Raw genomic sequence first — 24,721 nt, forward strand, 5'->3', positions numbered from 1 at the left:
GGTCTAGTGTTTCGTTAGGAATGGCGAGTCTTATTGGAATGGAAGGCAACCTAAGTAGTGGTCTTGATATCATGTAGAGCAAGCCGGGTTTCATAGCTTTGCAGAAGAGGAATAAGTTATGTATATGAGGGCATGGGTGGTTTGAGCATGACTGTAGTAAAAGGTTCGCATTTGGGACCAAGGCTATTAACAAGAGAGAAGTCTTTATTTTTATCGAGGACAAGGGCACCAATGGTTGCTAAACTATCACAAATACTCTTAAATTTTTCTCAAATAATCATTGAGAGAGATGTTGGGAGTCTTACGCATATAGCATAATTGTTGCTGCAGCTGGAATTGATGCTCTTTGGGAGGCTTGGGCATATGCTTCTTTGAGAGCTTGCCAGACTTGTGTCGTGGAGTCTAGCCCAATGACTAGACCCAAAGCTTCCTCTGTCAAAGTACCGATGATCCATTCTATGAGTAGTCTATCTGATTGTCTCCACTCGATATACTCTGGATTGATTGGAGCTGTCCATCATTAGATCCTTCAGAACATGAGAGAAATTGAGCAGAAATTGAAACAGTCCCTATGAGTAGGTCGAGCAGGTCTTGGCTCTCGGCCAAGCCTAGAATTTGTTCTCGTCATAAAGGGTAATTGTCTTATGTGACAAAACTCTCCACATTAATAGTTGGGAAGGTCCTATTAGGAGACTGGTTGAAACAAGGAAAACAGAAGGATAAAAAAAGAGGTAAGACTCTGATGCCATTAAAAAAAATAATAATAATAATATGGTTTTGTTGACTCTGTTTTTATATATGCAAAAGTCTTTTACAAGCTGCCTATATATACTGCTATACATTTATAGAAGACAAAAAAGAAAACAACATTCTGCAGAGAATTCGGTGCAACGTTCATAAATCTTGTTTAGTATAACATTGTGCCGTAGGTGAGCTGTTTGGTTGGTGCTATGCTTATTTTGGAAACTTGGTTCCGTTGTGAATCTTGGTTAGGAAACATGGTACTGCAGTTCGAGCCTCGTTGACCAGATTTTATTTTATTTTCAATAATGCCAACCACAAGAGGGTTGCCGAATGGAGCGAGCACCTAGTTTCTCTAATATGCTAATGTACACATCCTTCAGTTCGTTTAATTTCCATTCTGGCTTCCAAGTTCCAACAAGAAGAGAAATCTAAAGAAATACACCGCCTTCAAGTTTTTCGCTAATTTACTACGTGCACGTGCATGTTACTTCCACCTTAAGTAAAATAAATTGGGTTTACGTAATAAAATATTATTTTTTAATATTATTATTATTTTAAAATTAAAAAAATTAAATTATTTATTATATTTTATATTAAAATTTTAAAAAATTATAATATTAAATTAAAATAAATTAAAATGAATTAATGATTTAAAAATACCATTAGAGTTCCAGTACTTCAATCGGAACGGTGTCTTAAAACCCACAACAAAATCAATAAAAAAATACCTAGTAAGATAATCCTCTTCAAGTTGTAAACCAGCAGTCAAAGATGGATCGACTCGAGATAATCATATTTCGGACATGACTAACTAATTAGACTAGTATATAATTAAAAAAGATAGAAAATATTCCATTAAAAAAAAAAAATATTCTTTTTCGAGTTTTGTTTCTTCACTTTTACAACGTATACAGCCAACAGGGACCTCGGAGACGGTGCTGCTTATCCTCTCTTGCCAACGTTTTTGTCGTGACTGTCCGCCTCGAAAACAACGCTGCTTTTTCTCTCACGCATGCACCGCGTCTACAAACGCCACCTGTTTGGACCATTTTCACTAATTTAAAGTAAACAGGCTTAACACTAAACATCCCGGTAAGTAGAAAATAATACTCTTTTCTGGAAGGAAAAATGTTGTAGGGTTACACAGATCATAAGGACAGTTTAGTCTTTCCAGTCTCATTAAAGAACACAGTTCAAATCGCACTCAATTGGCATCAAGCTCCTTCCTCATCTTGCCTATAAAAATCCAAGCAAACCCTATGCAATTCTCTCGCGTCAAGAAAATGGCTTCTCTCTCTCTGCGTTTTACCCTTTTTTTCACTGCCACATTTCTTATCTTGTGCATCTTCACCGAAGCTACACCTCACCACCCAGAGTTTATTTTAACCCTGGTCAACAACTGCCCTTTCACGGTCTGGCCTGCAATCCAGCCCAACTCCGGCCATGCCGTCCTCGAGCGCGGCGGCTTCGCGCTCAACACCCTGACCCACCACTCCTTCCCCGCCCCGGCCCAGCATTGGTCTGGCCGGATCTGGGCCCGCACTGGCTGCAGCTACAACCACGGCCACTTCTCGTGTGCCACCGGCGACTGCGGCGGTCGGCTCGAGTGCAACGGCCTAGGTGGAAGCTCCCCGGCCACCCTAGCTCAGTTCAGCCTCCACCACGGCCACAACGACCTTTCCTCCTACGCCGTCAGCCTCGTCGACGGCTTTAACGTCCCCATGACAGTGACCCCTCACGAGGGCAAGGGCCTGTGCCCCGTGGTCGGTTGTCGCGCCAACCTTCTCGCCACGTGCCCCGACAGGTTGCAGCTCCGTTCGCCACCGGGTCACGGTCCGGTGGTGGCATGTAAGAGTGGGTGCGAGGCGTTTGGGACGGACGAACTTTGCTGTAGGAACCACTACAACAGCCCGCAGACGTGTCGGGCATCGAGCTTCTCTGAGTTCTTCAAGCACGCATGTCCAGCTACGTTCACGTACGCACATGATAGCCCATCTCTCATGCACGAGTGCTCTTCGCCACGTGAGCTTAAGATCATCTTCTGCCACTAGACACCTAGATTATGCTGTCATCGCGTTGTCTTGCTTGGAAAAATAAGTTCAGTTTGGTTTCTTATTCTGCGTCTTTGACACTCTGCTGTGTCTTATGCTGTATGCGGCGTCCGTGGCCGCTTAGCTTTTAAGATTGGAATGGAAAATATTGTGCTCTTTCGGGTCTGTTTAATATTTGTTAATTAGTAGATCTACGTATTTTCCGTTCTCTTTTTTCATTTTTTGTTTATAACGTGAGGGAGTGAATGATATGGACCGACTAATAACTAGGGCATGCTCCATTACGAAGAAAGTGAGTTCATTCATATCCCCACGAGAATGAGGATGCATGATTGCTGACCAAAGTATACTTTAGGTGATTCAGCTATACAGCGAATTTACTTTACAATTTAAACGGAAATCTATTTCTGTGATTAAAATAATTTTTAAATTATTAAATAATTTTTATTATCCCTTAATAATTTGTAATCCCGAATTTTTATTTTTTTATTTTCTCTCGGTAGTTCCATGATTTGGTGAAAACATTGGATGCGTCCAAGTTCGAACGCAAGAACTCATTAGATAAAGACTGTTTGTCCGGTCACCATCACGAAAGAGATTGGGGAGTGCAGGAACGAATCTCTGAAGAATATCTCGTGGGAGCAGGAAACATTTTTGACAGTGTTCTACCGTACACAAATGATGCTGCAACTTTAAAAATAAGTAAAAAAGTGTCACCAGCATCTTCAGAATCACATCATTGTTATTACAATATTAAAAAAGTAAAAAAGAGAAATTATTAGTCAAATCTCCAAATAATAATATCTCTGGGAGAAAGTTTAAATTTTAATTTTTTTTGAGTTAAAATTTTTGTATTAAACTAATCAAATAGATATTTATGAAATTCTGAATTATAATAATTTAGGACTCTTATTTAAAATGATTAAATTAATATTTTATAATTTTTTCACCAACAACATATTTCTTTTAATATTAATAAAAAATATTAAATATAAATATATTTATAAAATATTTTTTTAAAATATTATTAAAATATATAATATTATATTATTATTATTTTAAGTTTAAAATGATTAGTCTAATATAAATTATCTTCTCTAAAAATTGACTATAATCAAAATTTTAAAATCTAGTCAAAATTTAGATTAGATCATTACTAATACTCTTACATAACTGATTCCTATCTAATAGAAAGGGGAGCCTTCGCGAACGTACAGCACTCGCCTCACTCTCTTCGCAGCAGGAGAGTAAGGACGGTAAAGTGAAAAAACTACGCTGGATTGGTTTCAAAAGGCATTTTACTTGTGTATGTGCGAGGTACAGACTGCAAAGCACCTATTGATTACATGCCAGTTCACTGTAGGGAATTCCCATGGCCTATAAACACTTCAAAGTTCCAGCAGATGCCAATCACAAGCTAAGATCAACTGCATCATACAACTCAAGCAGAAATTTTTTTTTTTTAATGAAAATTATGCTTTTATTACTCCTTTGAAGGAGGAAGAAATACAAGGAGGAACGTCTTTGATCAATCAAATCATCATTAACCCTAAGACATTTTTAGTTAAAGTATGAGCTACATTGTTGGAACCTCTTGGAACATGCTAGATAAACCAGTTATCCACCATTGAAAGGACTTTCCTTATATCATTAATTATCATTCTTGTACTGTTCCACCTCTCCTTAGATGCCTTAATTGCATTATCAACTTGCAATGAATCTCCTCCAATATGATATGCTTTATTAAGGGAGAAGAGAATGGGCCAAATTAAATTAGTCAAGACAGAGGCCCATGATTGTGCACAAAGCAAAAACATTACGGCAGCCATAGCAGAGAACACACATGCATGGCAGACAACGTGGAAGCACAGCAGAGACAAAATCCTCACAGCAGACACAGCTCATACAGCAGAAAAATTGTGAATCTTCTAGAATTGTAAATATAGGACAAGTGTCAAATAACCCTATGTAATTCTATTAACAGCAATACTTGTCTATATATATAGATTGTAAGTTCACGGAAGTTGACATGTGAAAAAACAGAGGAAATATTCATTCCAGCTTCTCTTGGATATTGTGTCAAGCAGTTGATATACATTCTGAAAATTTATTTCATTATGGTATCGAGAGCTAGTTAAGACCAACGTCCTTTTTTTTTTCTTTTTCCTTCCTCTTTACACAGCCATATGGCTTCTGCTGCATCTTCTTGTGAACGTCTTCTTCTGAATCGTCTTCCTTTACCTTCAAGATACAAAAACCATCTCCTAATCCCATTCCCACCATATTCAACTCTGCAAGTAATTTTGTCACTGTTAAACTTACAGTAGACAACTTCCTCTTATGGAAAGCACAGATGGTTCCCTTCTAAAGGGCCATCAGCTTTTTGATCATGTGGATGGTTCTACTCCCATACCTCCCACCATGATCAATGGCCAGCCAAACACTGAATACAATCAGTGGCTACTGTTGGACCAACGTATATTGTCTGCCATAAATTCATCTTTATCTGAACCTGTCCTTGCACAAGTCTTGGAGTGTGCTACAGCTCGAGAGGTCTGGGATACACTAACAACCTTGTTTGTATCTCAGTCCTCTGCTCACATTATGCAGACCCAGTACAAACTAGCCACTCTAAAAAAAGGTCCCGAGTCCATAACACAATATTTCAATAAAGCCAAAACTCTCTCCTCATTCTTGGGAGCGGCTGGGCAGCCATTATCATCTTCTGAGTTTTCGGTGTACTTGCTTGCAGGGCTTGGCACTGAGTATGATGTGCTTGTCACCTCCCTCACCACTCGTGTTGACCCTCTTTCACCACAACAGATTTATAGCTTTCTTTTAAATCATGAGTCTCGGCTACAACATCAAACCAACACTCTTCTCACTGGTCCTTCCTTTGCTGCCCATCTCACTACCTCCAAACAAACACCAACTTTTAATGGTTCTAATCATGGGAGAGGTGGTAGAGTTTTTAGAGGGAGACGTGGAGGAGGTAGGCAGAACTTTACCTCCTTCTCCACTCGCCCAAATAATCGTCCTCAGTGTCAAGTTTGTAACAAATATGGGCATACTGCCCTTTCATGCTATCAGAGGTTTAATCACAGTTATCAGTCAGCACCCCCTCCCTCTTTATCTGCAAACTTGACCACCATGGCTTCACCCACATCATATATTAATTCTTGGTTTCCCGACACTACTGCCACTCACCATTTTATACTTGATTTCAGCAACCTCATTTTGGATTCATCATCATATCAGGGCTCCGACCAAGTGAACATTGAAGATGGCTCAACCATGCCCATACAACACACTGGTTCAGCACAGCTTCATACCTCTTCTGGCAATTTTCTTCTTTCTAAACTCTTGCAAGTTCCCTCAATAACAAAAAATTTGCTATCTGTTCATCAGTTTTGTTCTGATAATTCTGTTTATTTTGAATTTTACTCTGATTGTTTTCTTGTGAAGGATTTACAAACTCGAGGGTTCTACTTCGGGGCACCACTAACAATGGTATGTATGTCTTACCTGCGAAGGCCAGTACTTCATCGTCACAATCTGTGTCTCCCCAAGCCTTCATTGGTGAACGAACCTCTTCCTTTCAATGGCATCTTCAGCTAGGACATCCATCTCAATGTATCACAAACTTTGTTATTCATAGTTTTAATTTACCCACTAGTTCAACCGCACCTACTCATCACTGTAATGCTTGTTTACAAGCTAAAACTCATGCACTTCCACACCTTTCAACTACTTCACGATCCATCAAACCGTTTGAGTTGCTATTTCTAGATGTGTGGGGTCCGGCCCTAACTTTATCCATAAATAGTTGTAGGTTCTATCTTTCTATTGTTGATGATCACACTAAATATATTTGACTTTTTCCTATTCAATCAAAATCAAATGTTTGTCACATTTTTATTGCCTTTTTGCGTTATGTGAGTAATTACTTTTCTTTAAATGTAATGGCTGCTCAATCCGACTGGGGCGGTGAATTCCGACCTCTTAAAAAAATTCTTCAATCTTTTGGTATTGTACATCGCATTACATGTCCCTATTCACATGAACAAAATGGAACTATTGAACGTCGTCACAGGCATATAGTGGAGACTAGCTTGTCACTTTTAGCTCAAGCTTCCATGCCTTCTCAATATTGGTTAGATGCGTTCCAAACATCTGTTTTTTTTATTAATAGGATGCCTACACCGGTTTTAAAAAATAAATCCCCTTTTCAAATGCTTTTTTAAAAAAATCCCGATTATAATTTTCTTCGCATCTTTGGCACTGCATGTTGGCCAAATTTACGACCTTATAATAAACACAAAATGGATCTTCGATCCACACTATGTGTGTTCATGGGCTATAGTCCTGATCACAACGGGTATAAGTGTCTTCATCTTCCATCAAGCCGGATCTACACATCTAGAGATGTCACCTTTAATGAAACTTAATTTCCATTTGAATTTCAGTCCAATATCTCAAGTCGTAACCAACTGACAATTTTACCTCACTTAAATTGCATTCCTTCCACACAACCTGGGCCCATTCCTCTACACTGTACCACACAAACAAACTTAAACACTCCTCATTTTGTTGAGCAAAACATTTCTTCTCAGCCCAACAACTTTAACACTCGGCCCATCCCTCCACAAATTATTCAAAGCCCAACTTCACCTCATACCCTTACATCGTCTTCACCTCCCAATTCAGAAACTTCTCCAAATTCAGACCTCCCTCAATCCCTAGATTTGAGTTCCCCTCGTTCTGCTGCACCTGCTCCCTTAGCGCCATCTCCTCCAATTATCTTGGCTCATACTCACAATCAGCATCACATGGTAACTCAAGCAAAGGTAAACATCCTCAAACCTCTCCTTCGCACAGATGGCACGATGCCATGGCCTACACGAAAATCTTCACTCTCACTCACAATTTTAGCACCTACACCAGTTCTTGATGAGCCCATCTCTTACACAGAGGCATTTAGGTTTCCTGAATGGCGAGAAGCCATGCAAACTGAATTTCATGCACTTCTTCACAACCACACGTGGGACTTAGTTCCCCCATCAGATTCATTCAATGTTTTGGGACCCAAATGGATCATCAAAACAAAATGGAATGCTAATGGTACTCTGGAAAGGCGTAAAGCACGCCTAGTAGCTAAAGGATTTCATCAACAAGCTGGGGTTGACTACAATTAGACTTTCTCTCCTGTAGTCAAACCGACCACAATTCGAATCATACTATCCTTAGCAGTTTCTTATAATTGGCCATTGCAGCAGTTAGATATACAAAATGCATTCTTAAATGGTGAACTGGAGGAAGCAGTCTATATGCAATAACCCCAAGGTTTTGTTCATCCTGATTTTCCTCTTCATGTGTGTAAACTAAAAAAGGCCATTTATGGCCTAAAACAGGCCCCTCGAGCCTGGTTTTCTAAACTGAGCACCAAGTTATTTTCCCTTGGTTTTCAAAAGTCAAAATCTGATACTTCACTCTTTATTTACTGTAATTCATCTCATATTATTTTTGTTTTGATATATGTGGATAACATTATTGTAACTGGTTCTAGCTTTCAATTAATTTGTGAGTTCATTTCTGACCTTGGCATGTCATTTCCTATTAAAGACTTAGGACACCTTCATTATTTCTTAGGAATTGAAATTTCTAGAAATAATCAAGGTTTGTACTTATGTCAATCCAAATATGTGTCAGATCTCCTCAAAAGAACAAATATGCATAATGCCAAATCAGTTTATTCTCTAATGTCCTCATCACTAAAACTTTCGGCCTTTGAAGGAAACTCTTTTGAGGATCCTCATCTCTACCGTAGTGTAGTTGGTAGCTTACAATATTTGTCTTTCACTCGTCCTGACATTTCTGCCGTCAACAAAGTTTGTCAATATATGCATAGTCCAAAAATTCCACATTGGCAACCTGTCAAACGTATTCTTAGATATCTTAAACAAATTCCCAATTTTGGACTTCATTTCTCTCCATCTTCAGAATTAACTCTTTCTGCTTTTTCTGATGCTGACTGGGCCGGTAGTCCTGATGATAGAAAATCCACTAGCGAGTTATGTGTCTTCTTTGGATCTCACCTTGTCTCGTGGGGCTCCAAAAAGTAACCCATGATTGCCCGATCTTCCACTGAAGTAGAGTATAAAGCAGTGGCTAATAGCACATGTGAAATCCTTTGGATTCAAAATCTTTTGATGGAGCTTGGAATTTTCTTGCAAAAACCACCAACACTGTGGTGTGATAACCTGGGTGCAACCTACTTGTCAGTAAATCCAGTTCTACATGCTCGCACCAAGCATGTGGAATTAGATTACTATTTTGTAAGGGATCGGGTGGTGCCAAAACTCTTACTGTTTCATTTGTTTCCAGCAAAGATTAGCTGGCTGATATTCTCACCAAACCATTGTCTACAGCTCGATTTATTTTTCTGCAATCAAGCCTCACTGTTTCACAGGTGCCGCTTGCATCGAGGAGGGCTATTAAGGAAGAAGAGAATGACCAAATTAAATTAGTCAAGATAGAGACCCATGATTGTGCACAAAGCAAAAACATCACAGCAGCCACAGCAGAGAACACACATGCACAGCAGACAATGTGGAAGCACAGCAGAGATAAAATCCTCACAGCAGACACAGCTCATACACAACAGAGAAATTGTGAATCTTCTAAAATTGTAAATATAGGACAGGTGTCAAATAACCCTATGTAATTCTATTAGCAGCAATACTTGTCTATACATATAGATTATAAGTTCACGGAAGTTGACATGTGAAAAAACAGAGGAAATATTCATTCCAGCTTCTCTTGGGTATTGTGTCAAGTAGTTGATATACATTCTGAAAATTTATTTCATTATGCTTTAACTCCAGTTTCGAGCAAAGAGTAGTAGCTTGTAAAGCACTGATGGATTCTGCAAGAAAAATATTTGGATATAGGAATCTTCTCATTCTATGAGTAGCCACCATGACTTCCTAGTTATGAACTACAACTCCTCACGTCAGCCCTACCAGAAAGATTGCATTATTCTGTTTAGCTCCTACAGCAGACTTTTTGGGATTTTGAAGATTATCATATGCTATGAGTTGGAATTACCTGGATAACTACCTTCATCAAGATTTCCTTACCAGCTTGAGATAAAAACTTTACTTTCTAATTACTGATTTTGCTCCTGACTTTGTCCAAACATTCTTGAAAGCTTTTAATCTTGATCAACCTAGGAGAACAGGTAATCCCAAGTATTTTTCATTTGAGAAAAAGGCTCGAATCCCTGCTATAGCCAGGATAATGTCTTGGACATCTTGCTTAGTGTTCCTGCTAAGAAAAATTGAAGTTTTTTCCTTGTTGAGCCTTTCATAGATATATATATATCCATCAATCTTATAAGTATACTCCACTCCAAAGGGTTAGCCTTGCAGAATAACAGATTGCTATCTACAAAAAATAAATGGTTAATAGAGATAGAGCCTCTTGTAGTTGGGATCCATGTAATGTGACCTCTTGAGTCGGCATTGTGAAGGATGGAGCTAAGTACTTCTGAGCAGATGATGAAAAGATAGGGTGATAGAGGGTCTTCCTGTTGAATACCTTTATAAGACTGAAATTTATTTTGCGGAACACCATTAATAAGGATAGAGTAGGATACAACACTAACACATTTCATTATGAGCTCTATCTATTTGTTATCAAATCCCATCTTTTTCATTTCTGCTTTAAAAAAACTCCATTCGATCCTGTTGTAAGCTTTACTCATTGTGTGCATAGTTTTACATGCCACGATTATGTTGTCTGAGATTAACCTTGCAGGACAAAAGTACTTTGATTTGGAGAAATGATCTTGAGAATGATAGATTTAAGCCAGTTTGCCAAAACTTTTGCCACTATTTTGTAAAGTACATTGCATAAGCTTATTGATTAGAAATCTTAGACTTCAATTGGTGTTTTCTTTTTGGGGATCAAAACAATGAAGGTGTCATTTAAATCTTCTGTCCAGCTTCTTGAATTAAGAACTTCCAATGTAGCTTCACAGACACTATGCCCCACTGTTCTTTAATGATCTTGGTAGAAACTAGCAAGAAATCCATCAGGTCCAGTGAACTCAGTGCATTCATCTCAAAAATAGATTTTTCAACCTCCTACATTATAAAAAACTTAGTGAGATTGGAATTCATCTGACTGGTTACTCTTGGTTGTACCAAGGACAAGGCTTCTTCAGTTCCATCTATATGAGTGTGGATGCAAACAAATCTGCGAAAAACTTCTGGAAAATCTCACTGATTTCCTCCTTCATGGTAGAAAAACCACCCATTCCATTCGAAATCATGGTGATTTTGTTGACTTTCTTTCTTTGGTTTGCACACGTGATAAATTGTGTTCCTATTCCCCTCTTGTAACCACCTCTATTTTGCCCTTTGCTTCCACCTTATGTCCTCTTCCTCTAGCCACACCCACACTTCCTTTTTCAGTTCTCTGGTAAGACCTTAAGAGCAACCATTTTGTGAACTCTACAAATGTTTAAGCTGCTCCATTTTTTTGTTTATTAACCCCTTTTGCTTTCCCAGTACTGTTTTGCTCCATGATTCCTAGTTGAGCTTACATATGTTCAAACCCTTGATGATGACTTCAAGTTTACTATAATAATCATAGATGGGCTCCCATGCATTTTTAATCACCTCTTGACAATCCTCCCTCTAGGACCAATTGACTTCATATATGAACAGCTTCCTTTTTGTCTTATGTCCCCAGTTTGGTTACATCAATTTATTAATAAAGGGCTATGGTGTGAGCTTTGATCAGCAAGAACATTCACCACAATACTGTTTGAAAAAAGAGAGTGCCATCCATTATTGCCCAACACTCTGTCCAATCTTTCCTTTGTGAAACTATTGCCTTCTCTATTGTTATACCATGTAAATTTTGCACTATGATAACCCATGTCGCTCAGTCTACAATATTCAATAGTTTCTCTGAACCTCTCCATCTGGAATTCATTAAAGTCCCTCATGGATAACCATGGTAACTGCACATCTTGTTTGAGCAACTTCAGTAAGCTCCACCCTTCATCTCTTCTTGCTGTCACAGGATGTCCAAAAAACCCTGTTAAGAACTAGTTATGATCTTCAACCGTATATGTTATCTCCAAAGTAATCTGCCTTTGAGAGAGAGAATTTAGAGCAACTGTGATGCTTGTTTTCCACAAAAATGCAATTCCACCACTTCACCCCTTACTGTCAACCACAAAACTAAAATCAAACCCCACTTTATTACAAATCTTCTCTACCTTTTCTCTATTACACTTAGTCTTAATAAGAAAGACCAGTGTAGATATAGAAAAAAAGAGAGACTTCACTCTTTGTGTAGCCATAATCATGGATACTATATGGTTTGGTCGAAACCAAAAAAATCCATCAAGACATTTTTTGGTGAAATACACAATAATATAATAAAAATTAAAATTAAAACAAAGTGAGTTTAGACTGAGGCACAGAAATATCGAATATCGCTCTCTTTAAGGATATTCAAGCCCTCTGTAGTGTACAAAGTCTCAAATTAACTGGTGTAGCAAAACTCCTTTTGACTTGACTCCTCTAGAATACAACAGTCCAACTGATCGTTATATAACTCAAACCTACTTTACACAAATGGTTGAGTCCAAAACTCCACTCAAAAGAACACCTCTCTTTTATCTGAAAAAATATCTCAAAAATACCCACGTACACACTATTATTATTATTGTCTAAAAGTATCACCCACACCGTACGAAAAAGAGAACTCATCTTATAAAGAAAGTTGCCCATCTTTCAAATGAAAACATAACCGTTTTTTCCAAGAGATCCGGCCACTAGTAATTCAAGAGAATTAATGCAGACTAAATAATGTTCAAACGATAAATTCATAACATCTAATAACTTAAAAAGTTTATAACTGTAGATTTTTCAAAAGGCTCGGCTTAAGCAATTGAATAATAAGACAAATATAATGAATAGTAAATGAGGATGCTTTTTATAACAGCCAACGTCAACCTTAAAACGTTTTAGAATTCTTTGTCGATTACCCACTTGAATGCCAAAAGATAATAGAAGGAAATACACGGTTATGACATCTTAAAAGAAACGTTATTGATCAATATTATTAAAAAAATACTAACAACATTCATCCAGGTGTCATGCAGTTGATCACTAGAGTTAAATACAGAACAGAAGAATTGTGTGGAGCACTGAAAGCTGAAGATATGGAAAAAGGAATTAGCTGGACCCCTGCAACGGACAAATGGAAAATCAACTATGATGCTACCATGAGAACAAAATACTCAGTCATTGCTGCAAGCACATATAATTGCTAAGTGGGCTGCGGATACCAATACTATAGGCTTGTATGAAGGAAATTGTATCCCTGACTCTTGTAAGATAGGTGGAAGTCTTTGATCCCCAAGAGTTAAAAAGTGAAATTGTAATATGTTTCTATTAACGATTGTCTTTTCTCAGCTAAAAAAAAAAAAAAAAAAGAGGCAATTAATAGCAAAATAAAAAGAAATGAAGAATTTTAGAAGGACACTCACATCAGTCCAATGGATTTAAGCCAGTTAGCGAATCCGGCCCAAAGGTCACAGACCAATGGTGTAAGGCTGAGTCAAAAGTTTCCTCTTATAGACTCGACAGCGTCACTCACATCAATCCATTCGACTCAGCTACAGGCCCATAAATTAAGAAAAATTTAATTGTAACGATTGTGTACATTAATACGCATATATTTTTAATATAATTAGTTAGAAAATAAATTTTATTAAAAATAATATTAATTTAAATTTAAAATATAAAAATAATAATATTAATATGCAGATTGTTACACAAAATTACTTGTACATAATAAAATCTGAACATATTTACTGCTACCATAACTCTAAAGCAAGAAAGAAAAAAGCATATTTTTAATATGTTTTCAATTTTAATTTGTTAAAAAATATATAATTTTAATTTTTTTTATAAATAAAATCTTAATAGTGTCCAATTGATATTAATATAAGAAACTCTACTGGTGTTCTGTGGCTTCGGGAGGGTGAATTTGGCATATGCCTGCGGATGCAAGTAGAAAATTTGGAACTGATATAACAGTAAGAGATTAATTAAACCAAATGTAGACCTTTACATGTTTTAATAGTTATAACATAACCTTAATAATTAAGCACAAACATTAATTGTTTGTTTTCGCAAATGAGATGAGATGAAAGTTGAATAAAATATTGTTAAAATATTTTTTTTTAATATTATTTTTATTTTGAGATTTGAAAAAGTTGAATTATTTATTTTATTTTATGTGAAAATTTGATAAAGTTGTAATGATTAGATGAGATGAATTAAAAATGATTGTGAAAAAAAAAGGTAGAAAATGTTGATTTTCTAGAGTACAAGAGTGCTTGAAAATATTGATTTTTAATTTAGAAAATAAGAAGACAAAAAATTGCATTTTCGTGTGTTTCCAAACTAGATAAATTAGGATCCTCTGTCTCCAATGTATCAAGATTATATTCATTAGATACTCAAATAGAATAGGGATCTTCTATGATCCCCTTTTGATTTATATATATATATATATATATATATATATATATATATGAGAAAGAATAATATTATATACAAGTTCTAAATAGACAAGTCATATGCAAACTCTTTGTAAAAAAATAAATCTCACTAAAAAACGATAGTTTTTTTATACACATTTTCAATGTGTGGTCCACGTTTTTACAAAGGCATGGGCAAAACTTGTTTATTTAGGACTTGTATAAATTATTTCTTTTTGTCAAAACAAAAAACAACCTTACTTAGGGTATGGCTCTTAAGATGAGACAGAAAATTCTCACATGATTTCATTTCATCTTATATTATCTTATCTTATTCCTGAACATAATTCAAATACAAAATTTTCAAACTAATCATTACAATTTTTTCAAACTACTCATTACAATTTTTTCAAATTTTTAAATAAAAAATAATTCTAACTTTTTCAAATCTCTAAACAAAAATAATATTATAAAACTATATTATTACAATATTTTAATTTTATAATATTTTTTATTTAATTTTTTCTCTCTCCTATCTCAAAATCTAAAAAATATTTAACTCAAATTATCTTACTACTATTTACAAATTATCTAATTATACACCAAATTTTTATCTCATATTATCTCCCTCTTCAAACATGAGACTACTATCGAGCAACGCTTAGGTGGTCCAAATTGAGTACAAAAGTGGCTGCAGTAGCAATCGCCCAACAAAGGCCATTCCTTGTCGGTGGTCTTTTTTATTTTTCCTATTATTTTTTATTTTTTATTTTTATATTTTGGATACATATTTCCAAATTCCAATATATAACTTGAGATTCAATTTAAAAAATAAATAATAGTTTTTTTAAAGTAAAATAAAGATTTTTCCCTCGAAAAGAAAAAGAGTTGGGCCTACAGCGAGGTTGGAGAACCTTTTCTTTTCTGTATATTCGTTATCATGAAGATACCCAAAAAAAAAAAAAAAAAAACAATATTCGTCATCATGAAAGCCAATGAAATCGAATCTAATAGATGAAAATATGAAATTTCATATGCATATTCATATAAACTAGAATCTATAAAGTATTTCTGTTGAATGTAAAGATTATGGGGGCATTGGGGGCTGAATCTAACACATGTTGCAGCCCTAAATTCACATTTGTTGTATCTACATAATGATTAATGTTTTTATTTTTGTGAAATCTCTTTATAATTATAAAGATTATTCTTTCTAAAAATACAATCAAATATGAGTAGTGTTAGATGCATGAATATTCATATATGAATTGTGTGTGAATTGACGTGGCATTGCCACATCACCCTAATTAATATTTATTGCGGACATTAAATGCTATAGTGTCATGTTCATCGGAGTTCTTGCACCAACCATTATTAATTAAATAGAGAAATAATATTTATAATTTTAGACTATGTAAGTCTTGCACTTTTGAAAAAGATGATTAAATTTGAAATCTACATATTTTTTTATTGGTAAACTCTACTTTTTTAAAGAAAAGTGTCAGATTTACACATTCTAAAATTATATTTAACATTACTCGATCAAATATTATTACTAATGTATTTGTCTTATGTTGAAAGGTTGGTTAATTACATCATTTAAATTGCTTAAGAAATTAATACCAAAATAATAATCTTACTAACAAATAATAATGATGACGACAATAATATATATATACGATGATTTAAGATTATTTAGATCTTGATTATTTCATACATATTACTTTATTGCTATTTTGTTTTGGTATGAACTATTTTTAGGTAAGAATAAGTTTTATACATGTTACATAAATCGTTATGTTATTTTAACATGATCTTTTTAAAGAAACACATGTTTTCAGTTCCGATTCTTTTTAAAATATCTGTAAATTATAATGAAATGATTTGAAAATAGTAATGAAATAGTTTGAATTAATATATTTTATTCGATTTTAGAAAATGAGGGATAAAATATTGAATAAAAATATTATAAAACTAAAAAATTATTTGAATACTATTTTTGTTTTAAAATTTGAAAAGATTATATTGCTTTTTTGTGTTTTGTTTATTATAAGTTTGAAAAAATTGTAATATTAAATAAAAAAATTAAAGATTTGAAATTTAAAAATGTTTTATATTCTAATGATGGTTGGAAAGAAAATATAAAAGAATACGTGAGAATAAATATATTCCCACCAAAATAGACGTAACTAGTAAGAAGAATAATATAAAAAATAGTCATACATGTTGTCTTTGTCCAACAAATTCTTTATCTTTCTTTCACTTTTTTTTTTTTTTTTTTTTTTTGGGGGGGCTTTTGGTCCCAAATTTGTATTCATAAAAATAACTCAAAGTTAACAATACATTTATCTCTTTCAAATATAATTTTCCATTAGATACAATTAATAAATTTTATCATGCTTAATTAATGTATATCTTAACATTATGAAAAGGAAAACATTATATACTACACATTTATCGCGTCGCATGGTTTCCATTAAAAAAAAATTAATCAATTTGCAATAGAAGTTTTGCAAATATCATTCTCCTTGGATCAAGTTTTATGACAATTCTTTTTCTCATTTTTTTTTTCATTTTTCATTTTTTTTAATGGAAAATCAGTTATGAAATCTATTTTTTATTCATACGGAAAAATAAAATAAAAAACTACATTCGGTCACTCATTGGGCACTCTTTTTTTATAGTCAAAGTAGTATTTACCTTTTGCAAATGGGTGCGGCTCCTATGCTGCCCCATGTTGACCGCTGGACGTACTGTCCAGTATAAAGTTTTTTTTTAATATATTTAAATATTTTTAAAAAATAAAAAAAATACTAATACACTTAAAATTACTAAATAAAAAAAAATTGACTAGCAGTCAAATGAAATAGACAAAATGGAGAGACAAAATAATTTTTTCCTTAGAATGAAAAGGGACGTAGCATTCATATTAACAAGTCTAGGGACGTTGCATTCATATAAACAAGTCTATGAAAAAGAAATATGAAAAATTATTCTCATCTGTCACTATTTATCATCTCACACTCTATATCTTATGAAAAATATTCATATACCTTGTAAAAAATATTTATATATCTCATGAAAAACATCCTTATATTATATGAAAAGTTACAAATATAGAGTCTACGACGTGAACCGTTGTTGATTTGTAACAAAAGTCAAGAAATATACATGTATGTGTGGCGATAATGGACTGGATCTAACCAGGAGGGAGGACACACCGACCCCGACCCCGACCCCGACCCCAACCCCAACTTATCTATAAATACAAAGCATGCCTCAACTGTACAACTCTCTCTTTCTCTGTGTCTTTTTGCCTCCCGCATACACAGAGCCTGATCAGGCTCCTCCCCCATCCTCTCTCTCTCTCTCTCTGAAGCCTTCTCTCTCTCATGGCTTCCCAAGCAAGCCTCCTCCTTCAAAAGCAGCTCAAAGGCATACAAATCTCAATAATCTCTTCCCCCCTCCCCTCTCTCTGCGTTTCGTAGAAAATTTAAATTTAGGTTTATTTTTATTTTTTGTGGGATTGGCTATGAGTGGTTGTGTGATTGATCTTTTTCCGTGGTGCAGATCTTTGCAAGAATCCTGTAGATGGGTTCTCCGCCGGCCTGGTCGATGAAACCAATATCTTTGAATGGAGTGTAACCATTATTGGACCTCCAGATACTCTTTAGTAAGTCATTTAAATTGTTTTCTAAGCATAAATTTCGTGTCTTTTTTGTCATGGGATCACTGATTGGGTTTTGAGGTTGAGCTATAATGAGTGAGGCGGTAAATTTTGGTTGTAGGATTAGATCGAGGCCTGGGATTGTTGTTTCGTGGAGACTTTGCCTATAAGTAGTTATTGGGGTTTGGAATTTGATTGAATTAATTGGGTCTTTGGTGATTGTGGATACTTTGATTTGACGTGTTTTCATATGGTTATAGGCCAGTTGATAACTTGACATGGGGTATCCATTTATCAATGCTTGGGAAAAGAAATTTTAGAAGGAAACTTGAGCAACTCTCAGCTTGTTCCTAGGCTACGAACTTCTGTTTAATTTTGTTTCTGATAATTCCTAATCGGCTGGTTTGGGTTTGGAATTGTTGAAAGTTTCATATTTTGAAGTTAACCTTTTGTTACACACGGGTTTGTTTAAAAAGATGAGGGCAAAGAGAGAGAGAAGAAGAATTTCTCATAGAAGCTAAAGAGTATTACCTTTTCCAGTTATAAAGGTTGATATTTTTCTTCTATTTGTCCCACGGCTTCTAAGTCCGGGGATGTATCAATTGCTGCTGTTTTTGGTTATTTAGTTGGTTACTTGGATAGCTTGCATAAGCCAATAACATTGGTAAAGGGTTTGGTTCCTTGAGTGTTGCGTTTGAAATATCTACCTAATGGTCCCAAAAACATAGATATCTACCAAATGTTTGCTATGTGGTTGAGTATTTTTTTTTCATATTGTGATTATTGTGTGCTCTATAATTGCAGTGAGGGCGGTTTTTTCAATGCCATTATGACGTTTCCATCCAACTACCCAAACAGCCCTCCGACAGTGAAGTTTACTTCAGAGATATGGCACCCTAATGGTTGGTTACTTAATGAAGTATAATCTGTTTGGTCTTTTTTATTTCGCTAGTGTCATGCTTCCTAATACTGATGGTTTGGTTTTCACCTATCAAAAAAATACTGATGCTGGTTTTAAAACTTTTTTCTTTTTTCTTTTTTGAAAAAAGAAACTGATTTTGGTTGCTGCATCAATTGCAGTATATCCTGATGGCCGTGTTTGCATATCAATCCTACATCCTCCTGGTGAGGACCCGAATGGCTATGAGCTTGCAAGTGAACGCTGGACACCGGTTCATACGGTATGTCATAAACACTTCAAACTATAGTGCTCTTGCTTTCTTTTTATAAAGTAGGTAAATCTGAGCTTGGAAGTCTAAGTTCTGGTTCAGGGAAGGTTGTGCTATGTTCATATTCTAAAGTAGTTGTTGAACTGTAGATTAAATTGCAAAATGTTTATAATATTTCTTTGCAAGTGCAAAATACTATTAAATATGATTGTGAGCATCGATGAGTGTGTGAATATACTGATGGCAGGTTGGTTTGGATACATTGAAGTATAAAAATAAAACTTGTGATGGTTCAATAAACTAATAAATTAATAGTGGTTCAGTGAACTAATATCTCTATTATAACTTACAAGAACTAAAGACTGAAGTAATTATTGTATTAAGCTTTAGTAGATTTCGTGTATACATATTATGTACTTGACAGGAAAGTGGTAGTTCTTGCTGGATTTACCATGCAATACAAGCATGATTATTGTTAATAATAATAAATGGAGGATCTCATAATGTAGAGCTATCTTGCAATGGATGGTGATCAAGTTCTATCTCCCCTTTATATAGCAGCAGATGTGATACATGCAAAAAGCTAGTGAATCATCTTAAATTCCTCATGTGAAGTATGGTTGAGCATTTGACCCAAAAGCCTGTGCCCCATACTCACTTTCAGACATTGAGTGTCGGTCATCATTATTGGCAGTGATCCACAAAATCTGACCTGAACAGTGTCCATTAAAACCTAAATACTTAAATCTATTTCCATTTTCCTTCCTCTGACCAGTTTGATAGTTCTTCACTTCCCCTAAATACTCAAATCCATTTTCCATTTTCCATTGAACTATTTTGTTGCTTGGTTTTAAAGGATCCGAGGCTTGCTTTGACTCTTATCCTGAATGCCCTAGGAACCAATTCAAGTCTTAGACCCGCCTGTTCAGGGTTCTGCCCTGGGATTTGATAGCAGACTAAAACAAACACCTAGATGCGTTTTAACCCAACCATTCCAGCTAATGCTTGCATACTTATTTCCCAAATACGTCATCACGCCTTCTTTGGGGAAAAAAGTTTACAACTTGTGGGCTTACTTCTAGTTCTTTGATTCAAACAATACCCATTTTTAAGACTAGATCTATCAACCACCACCTTGAAAGACAGTTTATATTTATATTTTTTCTTCCACCAAGTAGTTTATATTTATATTTTATATACCCTTGAAATATTATCCCAGGGTTCACCCTTGATTGAATGTATGGCAGAAGTTCTCACACTAGATATCTCTGGCTTGGTGCAAGTGATTGATCGATCTTTACTATAACCTTACACTTACAAATGTGTTCTCTCTTTCTTGGTTGCAGGTTGAAAGTATAGTTTTAAGTATAATATCAATGCTTTCCAGTCCTAATGATGAATCTCCCGCAAATGTGGAAGCTGCTGTGAGTGACTGTTAGCTATTATCTTTTATCTTAATATTGATTAAAGAACTTCTACTGTGGATATAGAATTGTTTTGACATGAACATATTTTAGTAGTAACCCCCACAGGGAGATCCATAATGTTGATAGCCTTGTGATAGATTACTTTAATCAGAAAGACAGTTAACAGATGAAGAACGTGCTAAAGCTTGTCATACTCATGAGGAAATTAATGGATCTTATAGGAATTCCCAGGCAAAGGGGGATTTATCTAGTGTTTTTTAAGCATCCGTTGAGGGAACTAAATTCTCTTAACTAGATTTTACCCAATGAATTATGAACATCATTTAGTGAATGAAGAAGAACACAAACAGGTTGATATCTTAATTTTAGTCATTCATATGGTGGCGCTTGTGTAGGTGGTAGAACTCATCAAAGAATACTGTGCTTGTGTGAGGATCTTGGGACAGTGGACATGTTGCAGATTACTCCGTTGACAATGATGAGTAAAATGCAATATGTGACTTTGTTCTCGGACACCCGGTGCCAACAAAAAAATGTAATATGTCATATAATCAGGGATCTACATGAGTCCAAGGCAACTGAGTGAAATTTGCTGATGATACTTGGAGAAGTACTCTTTTATGATGAATGTTTGAGAGAATGGAGGAAAATGTCTCAACAGATTTCTTCTCACTAAAAAAAGGTCCATGTAATCTGGTGGCAGAACATCAAGGAACATTATACTTCCGTGCAAAATCCAGAAACGTGGTGCCCGCCACCGTGTGGTGGGTTATTTCTCTGGTGTTGGCTAGTGCCGAAATGTTAATATGTACTGATTGCTGAGTATGAATTAATCTCATGCAGTAGTATTTACAAATGCTGATATCTAAGATGCCCTCAGGACTGCTTATTGCTGGCTCGTGTCGTAATGTTAATATGTACTGATTGCTGGGTATGAATTAATCATGTGCAATGGTATTTACAAATGCTGATGTCTAAGGTACCCTCAGGACTGCTTAATGTCTGGCTAATAAGTATAGGAAGCCAAGGTCTCAAGCACGTATGATTCGGTGCATTTGAAATAGCTTCCTTCTTATTCCTCTACTGATTTTCTGCTTTGATCCATCAAGTCCTTGTGTAATTTTGTTGACTATTTGTGATATGGTTGCTGTTCTTTTTTCTTCTTTCACGAAATTGACGTTTGATTTTCCTTTTTTCTCTTTTATGGCCGTTTATTGGTAAGTTAATGCTGCTCTTTTAATCTGCCCCTCCATACATGATTGGTAGAGCATTACTTTGGAATAGATACAGCCAAATCATTTATATTATTGTTGTCACATGTATTTTAATACTGTGAAGTTAATATGACAAACCCGTGCTCTATGATCTATGCTTTCATCTCTTATTGCAGAAAGAATGGAGAGATAGGAGAGATGATTTCAAGAAAAAGGTCAGCCGATGTGTAAGAAAATCACAAGAAATGTTATGATCCATTGTGCTATGCTCTTTTGTGCTAGTGAATGCCAGAGAGAGGTTTTAAGTTCTTGTGCTGGGGGGGACTGGTTCACTGGGCAATATGTTGGTTCTTTTAGCATGCTGCTGAAATTCTCACACCTATCTCTTATTTCGTTCATCGGCTTTCTCAGCATGGTCAATTGTATGACGTGGAACATCTATGTATTCAAAAGGCTTTGGTTAGTGGCGTTTGGTGACAAGCGGTCTTGTTGGGTACTTTATGTTATCTTTTTGTGTATCTTGGGATTAATCCTAGGAATCGATTTCGTTTCTTATCAAAATCTGGTATGTGTTTTTTTTATATTTTTTGTATTGCAAAACCAAAATGTGTAGACAAGCTAATAGAAATGATTTCGGATTCCTCCCTAATATTTGGATATTGAAGCTGCCTGTAATGCCTCTGTTCTGCACTTCCTATTTTCCATCTTCTTTCGAGTCATTTCCTTCATGGGTAATGATAATTTACACCTCATTTATTACTGTTTTATTATTCTTTATTTTATTTTCCCTTTTTATTCTTTGAATCTAGATTAAAAATCTCAGAGTATGACTTTTTTACATAATCTAGAAGAAAATAAATTAATTTATAAAATTTGTTCTTTGAGTCAATTTTTATAAAATTAAATTTATTTTTAATTAATTTACATGATTTTGTTAGTTGATTTAATTTATTTTGAAAGAGCAAAGTAGGGGTGCTACCCACCCCTCAAGGGGCAGGGCCACCCCTTCCCTGCACCCCTGCCCCTAGGATGCGGGGTCGGGGTGCAGAGAGCTCCGCCTCCGTCTACTTAAAAAAATATTACATTTTAATTAATTTAAAAGTTATTTCTAAGTCTAAAAGTAATTAAAAATATATTTTTAGATCTAAATTATAAATTTAAATTTTTTAAATATGATTATAATTTAAAAACTATATAATTTTTAAATTTGTTAGTACATATTTTGTGTAAATTGTAGTATATTAATTTTTAAGCTATGTAGTTTTTAAATTTACCAGTGCATATTTTGTGAGCAAGTTTAACAAATTGTAATATATATTTATATATACATAATTTGTAAAATATAAATATATATTTATGTTTATATATATAGCTGGGGTAGGGCATGGGCGGAGCGGATTTGCCCACCCTGCCATGCGGGGGCTGGGCTGGGCGGGGCGGCCTGCTGCCCACCCCTAGAGCAAAGAGGGAAAAGAAAAAAACAACAATAAAAGAGAGATAAGAGTATCATTATATCCGAAATTTCACAACGTGCCGACTGGCCAAATGGTCACACCGAGCGCCCTTTCTTTTTATAATTTAGGATCTAAATTTATCCGAATTATCCTCATAACACCAAATTTAATGTGTTTACTGAGTGCGAGGAAGTTGCCATCACCTAGAATTCGATGGCTGGCTGAAATATAGTCCCTGGCCGAGATTGACGCATTCTCAAACAATTGCGCGCATGAGTACCCTACCCTACCAAGTACGTACCATGTGTCTCGTATAGAAAACAGCACGTATTATAACATAAGACATGAAATATATCGAAACATGCATGACAACATATGAAGAAACACGAAATTACATGCATTTGATCCCACAAAAAAGATCAATCCCTCCCCAAAATTAAACTCAGTCTTGTTTGGGTGGGTTCACGTAGCTCCCCATCCTCACCACGATCCCGTCCATATCACGCACATAACCAACTTTCTGGCCCCATTCTTTTGTCTCCGGCTCGCTCACCGGCATCGCACCATTCTCCACCGCCCTCTGTCCCAATCCACATTAAGTCACAACAACAGTAGTACCAAAATTTTCTTGTAAATTATTTCAATCTTATACAATATATAATCTTATACAATATATATAATTAATGAAGCTGATTTGTGGCATACACATATATATATATATACCTTGTAGGCAGCATCGACATCTGGGTAGGCAAAGCAAACCTCAACCGGCTGTCTCTGGCCACTGGACCTGGCGGTCTGCACAGCACCGGTTAGGTCATCGGTCTCGTGCTGGTGCAGCGGTGTAAACGCTATGGTGGTCTGTCCGCTCTCTAGCTCTCCCCACCTACAACTCATGCAGAAATATTAAACCATAACACATTCATTCATCTACAATATTTTTGGATCGATCCTGCCAGCTTATATATATATATCATATACTATCGGTTTAGATTTGACTTGTAAAATATACCTGTGAGATTCGTCTAAACGACGAACACTGTGGCCGAAGGCTTTGGCGTAGAATGCCACCGACTTGGCCACGTCCTTCACGTATACGACTGTGTAGGCAAATGCTGGGCTTAGGTTAGACGCCATTGTTGTTGATCACCTGGTTCATGAGCAGCATGGTCATATGTTGACAGCTTTTTATTCCTTGAGTTTCTGATGGATTTTACACGTGGCAACCGTTTGTAGAAACTCAAACATACACGTGGAGCTCATGCGTACTGTGACCAGATCCTTGCTGTCCATCTGTCATTGGTGCATGCATGCTTGGTTCACTTGGTCCAAATAGAGTTCAGATTTTCCCAATTTTCACGTGACACGTCCAAAATGTAATCAAGTTTTTTTTTAATGTACTAGTAATTTCCCAATTTTCTATATT

At 35.5% G+C, this 24,721-nt stretch overlaps 3 protein-coding genes across 4 annotated transcripts; 2 read left to right on the top strand and 1 right to left on the bottom strand.

Moving 5' to 3' along the window:
• Window positions 1-1,925: 1,925 nt before the first annotated feature.
• On the top strand, window positions 1,926-2,960 carry LOC121239747 (osmotin-like protein). The gene has a single exon (XM_041137053.1). The coding sequence runs from the start codon at window positions 2,004-2,006 to the stop codon at window positions 2,793-2,795; it is 792 nt and encodes a 263-aa protein (XP_040992987.1). The 5' UTR covers window positions 1,926-2,003; the 3' UTR covers window positions 2,796-2,960.
• A 14,684-nt stretch (window positions 2,961-17,644) lies between these two features.
• LOC121239198 (ubiquitin-conjugating enzyme E2 7) lies at window positions 17,645-22,490 on the top strand. 2 transcript variants are annotated; one of them, XR_005935257.1, is made up of 7 exons: window positions 17,645-17,799; window positions 17,935-18,037; window positions 18,836-18,933; window positions 19,112-19,212; window positions 20,547-20,624; window positions 21,023-21,391; window positions 22,018-22,204. XR_005935257.1 is itself a non-coding variant. In XM_041136357.1 (6 exons), exons 1-6 carry the CDS (start codon window positions 17,757-17,759, stop codon window positions 22,093-22,095), a joined length of 501 nt encoding a protein of 166 aa, XP_040992291.1. In that variant the 5' UTR covers window positions 17,645-17,756; the 3' UTR covers window positions 22,096-22,490. The 2 variants fall into 2 exon arrangements, 1 of the variants encoding a protein (XP_040992291.1); XM_041136357.1 differs by lacking the exon at window positions 21,023-21,391 and having other exon boundaries at window positions 22,018-22,490.
• A 1,117-nt stretch (window positions 22,491-23,607) lies between these two features.
• LOC121239573 (uncharacterized protein Mb0911c) lies at window positions 23,608-24,467 on the bottom strand. The gene is made up of 3 exons (XM_041136839.1): window positions 24,308-24,467; window positions 24,019-24,181; window positions 23,608-23,875 (listed from the first exon to the last, which is right to left on the bottom strand). The coding sequence occupies exons 1-3, from the start codon at window positions 24,430-24,432 to the stop codon at window positions 23,738-23,740; spliced, it is 426 nt and encodes a 141-aa protein (XP_040992773.1). The 5' UTR covers window positions 24,433-24,467; the 3' UTR covers window positions 23,608-23,737.
• Window positions 24,468-24,721: the final 254 nt, after the last annotated feature.

The sequence above is a fragment of the Juglans microcarpa x Juglans regia genome, chromosome 7D (assembly GCF_004785595.1).
Source record: "Juglans microcarpa x Juglans regia isolate MS1-56 chromosome 7D, Jm3101_v1.0, whole genome shotgun sequence".
Taxonomy (NCBI): domain Eukaryota; kingdom Viridiplantae; phylum Streptophyta; class Magnoliopsida; order Fagales; family Juglandaceae; genus Juglans; species Juglans microcarpa x Juglans regia.

Bases quoted from the DNA above. Each gene is read 5' to 3' on its own strand.
- LOC121239198 (XM_041136357.1), top strand. From the start codon at position 17,757: ATGGCTTCCCAAGCAAGCCTCCTCCTTCAAAAGCAGCTCAAAG. The intron at 18,934-19,111 runs GTTGGTTACTTA...CATCAATTGCAG, and splicing joins AGAGATATGGCACCCTAATG to TATATCCTGATGGCCGTGTT. The intron at 20,625-22,017 runs GTGAGTGACTGT...CTCTTATTGCAG, and splicing joins CCGCAAATGTGGAAGCTGCT to AAAGAATGGAGAGATAGGAG.
- LOC121239573 (XM_041136839.1), bottom strand. From the start codon at position 24,432: ATGGCGTCTAACCTAAGCCCAGCATTTGCCTACACAGTCGTATACGTG. The intron at 24,182-24,307 runs GTATATTTTACA...CATGAGTTGTAG, and splicing joins CGTTTAGACGAATCTCACAG to GTGGGGAGAGCTAGAGAGCG. The intron at 23,876-24,018 runs GTATATATATAT...GGATTGGGACAG, and splicing joins ATGTCGATGCTGCCTACAAG to AGGGCGGTGGAGAATGGTGC.
- LOC121239747 (XM_041137053.1), top strand. From the start codon at position 2,004: ATGCAATTCTCTCGCGTCAAGAAAATGGCTTCTCTCTCTCTGCGTTTT.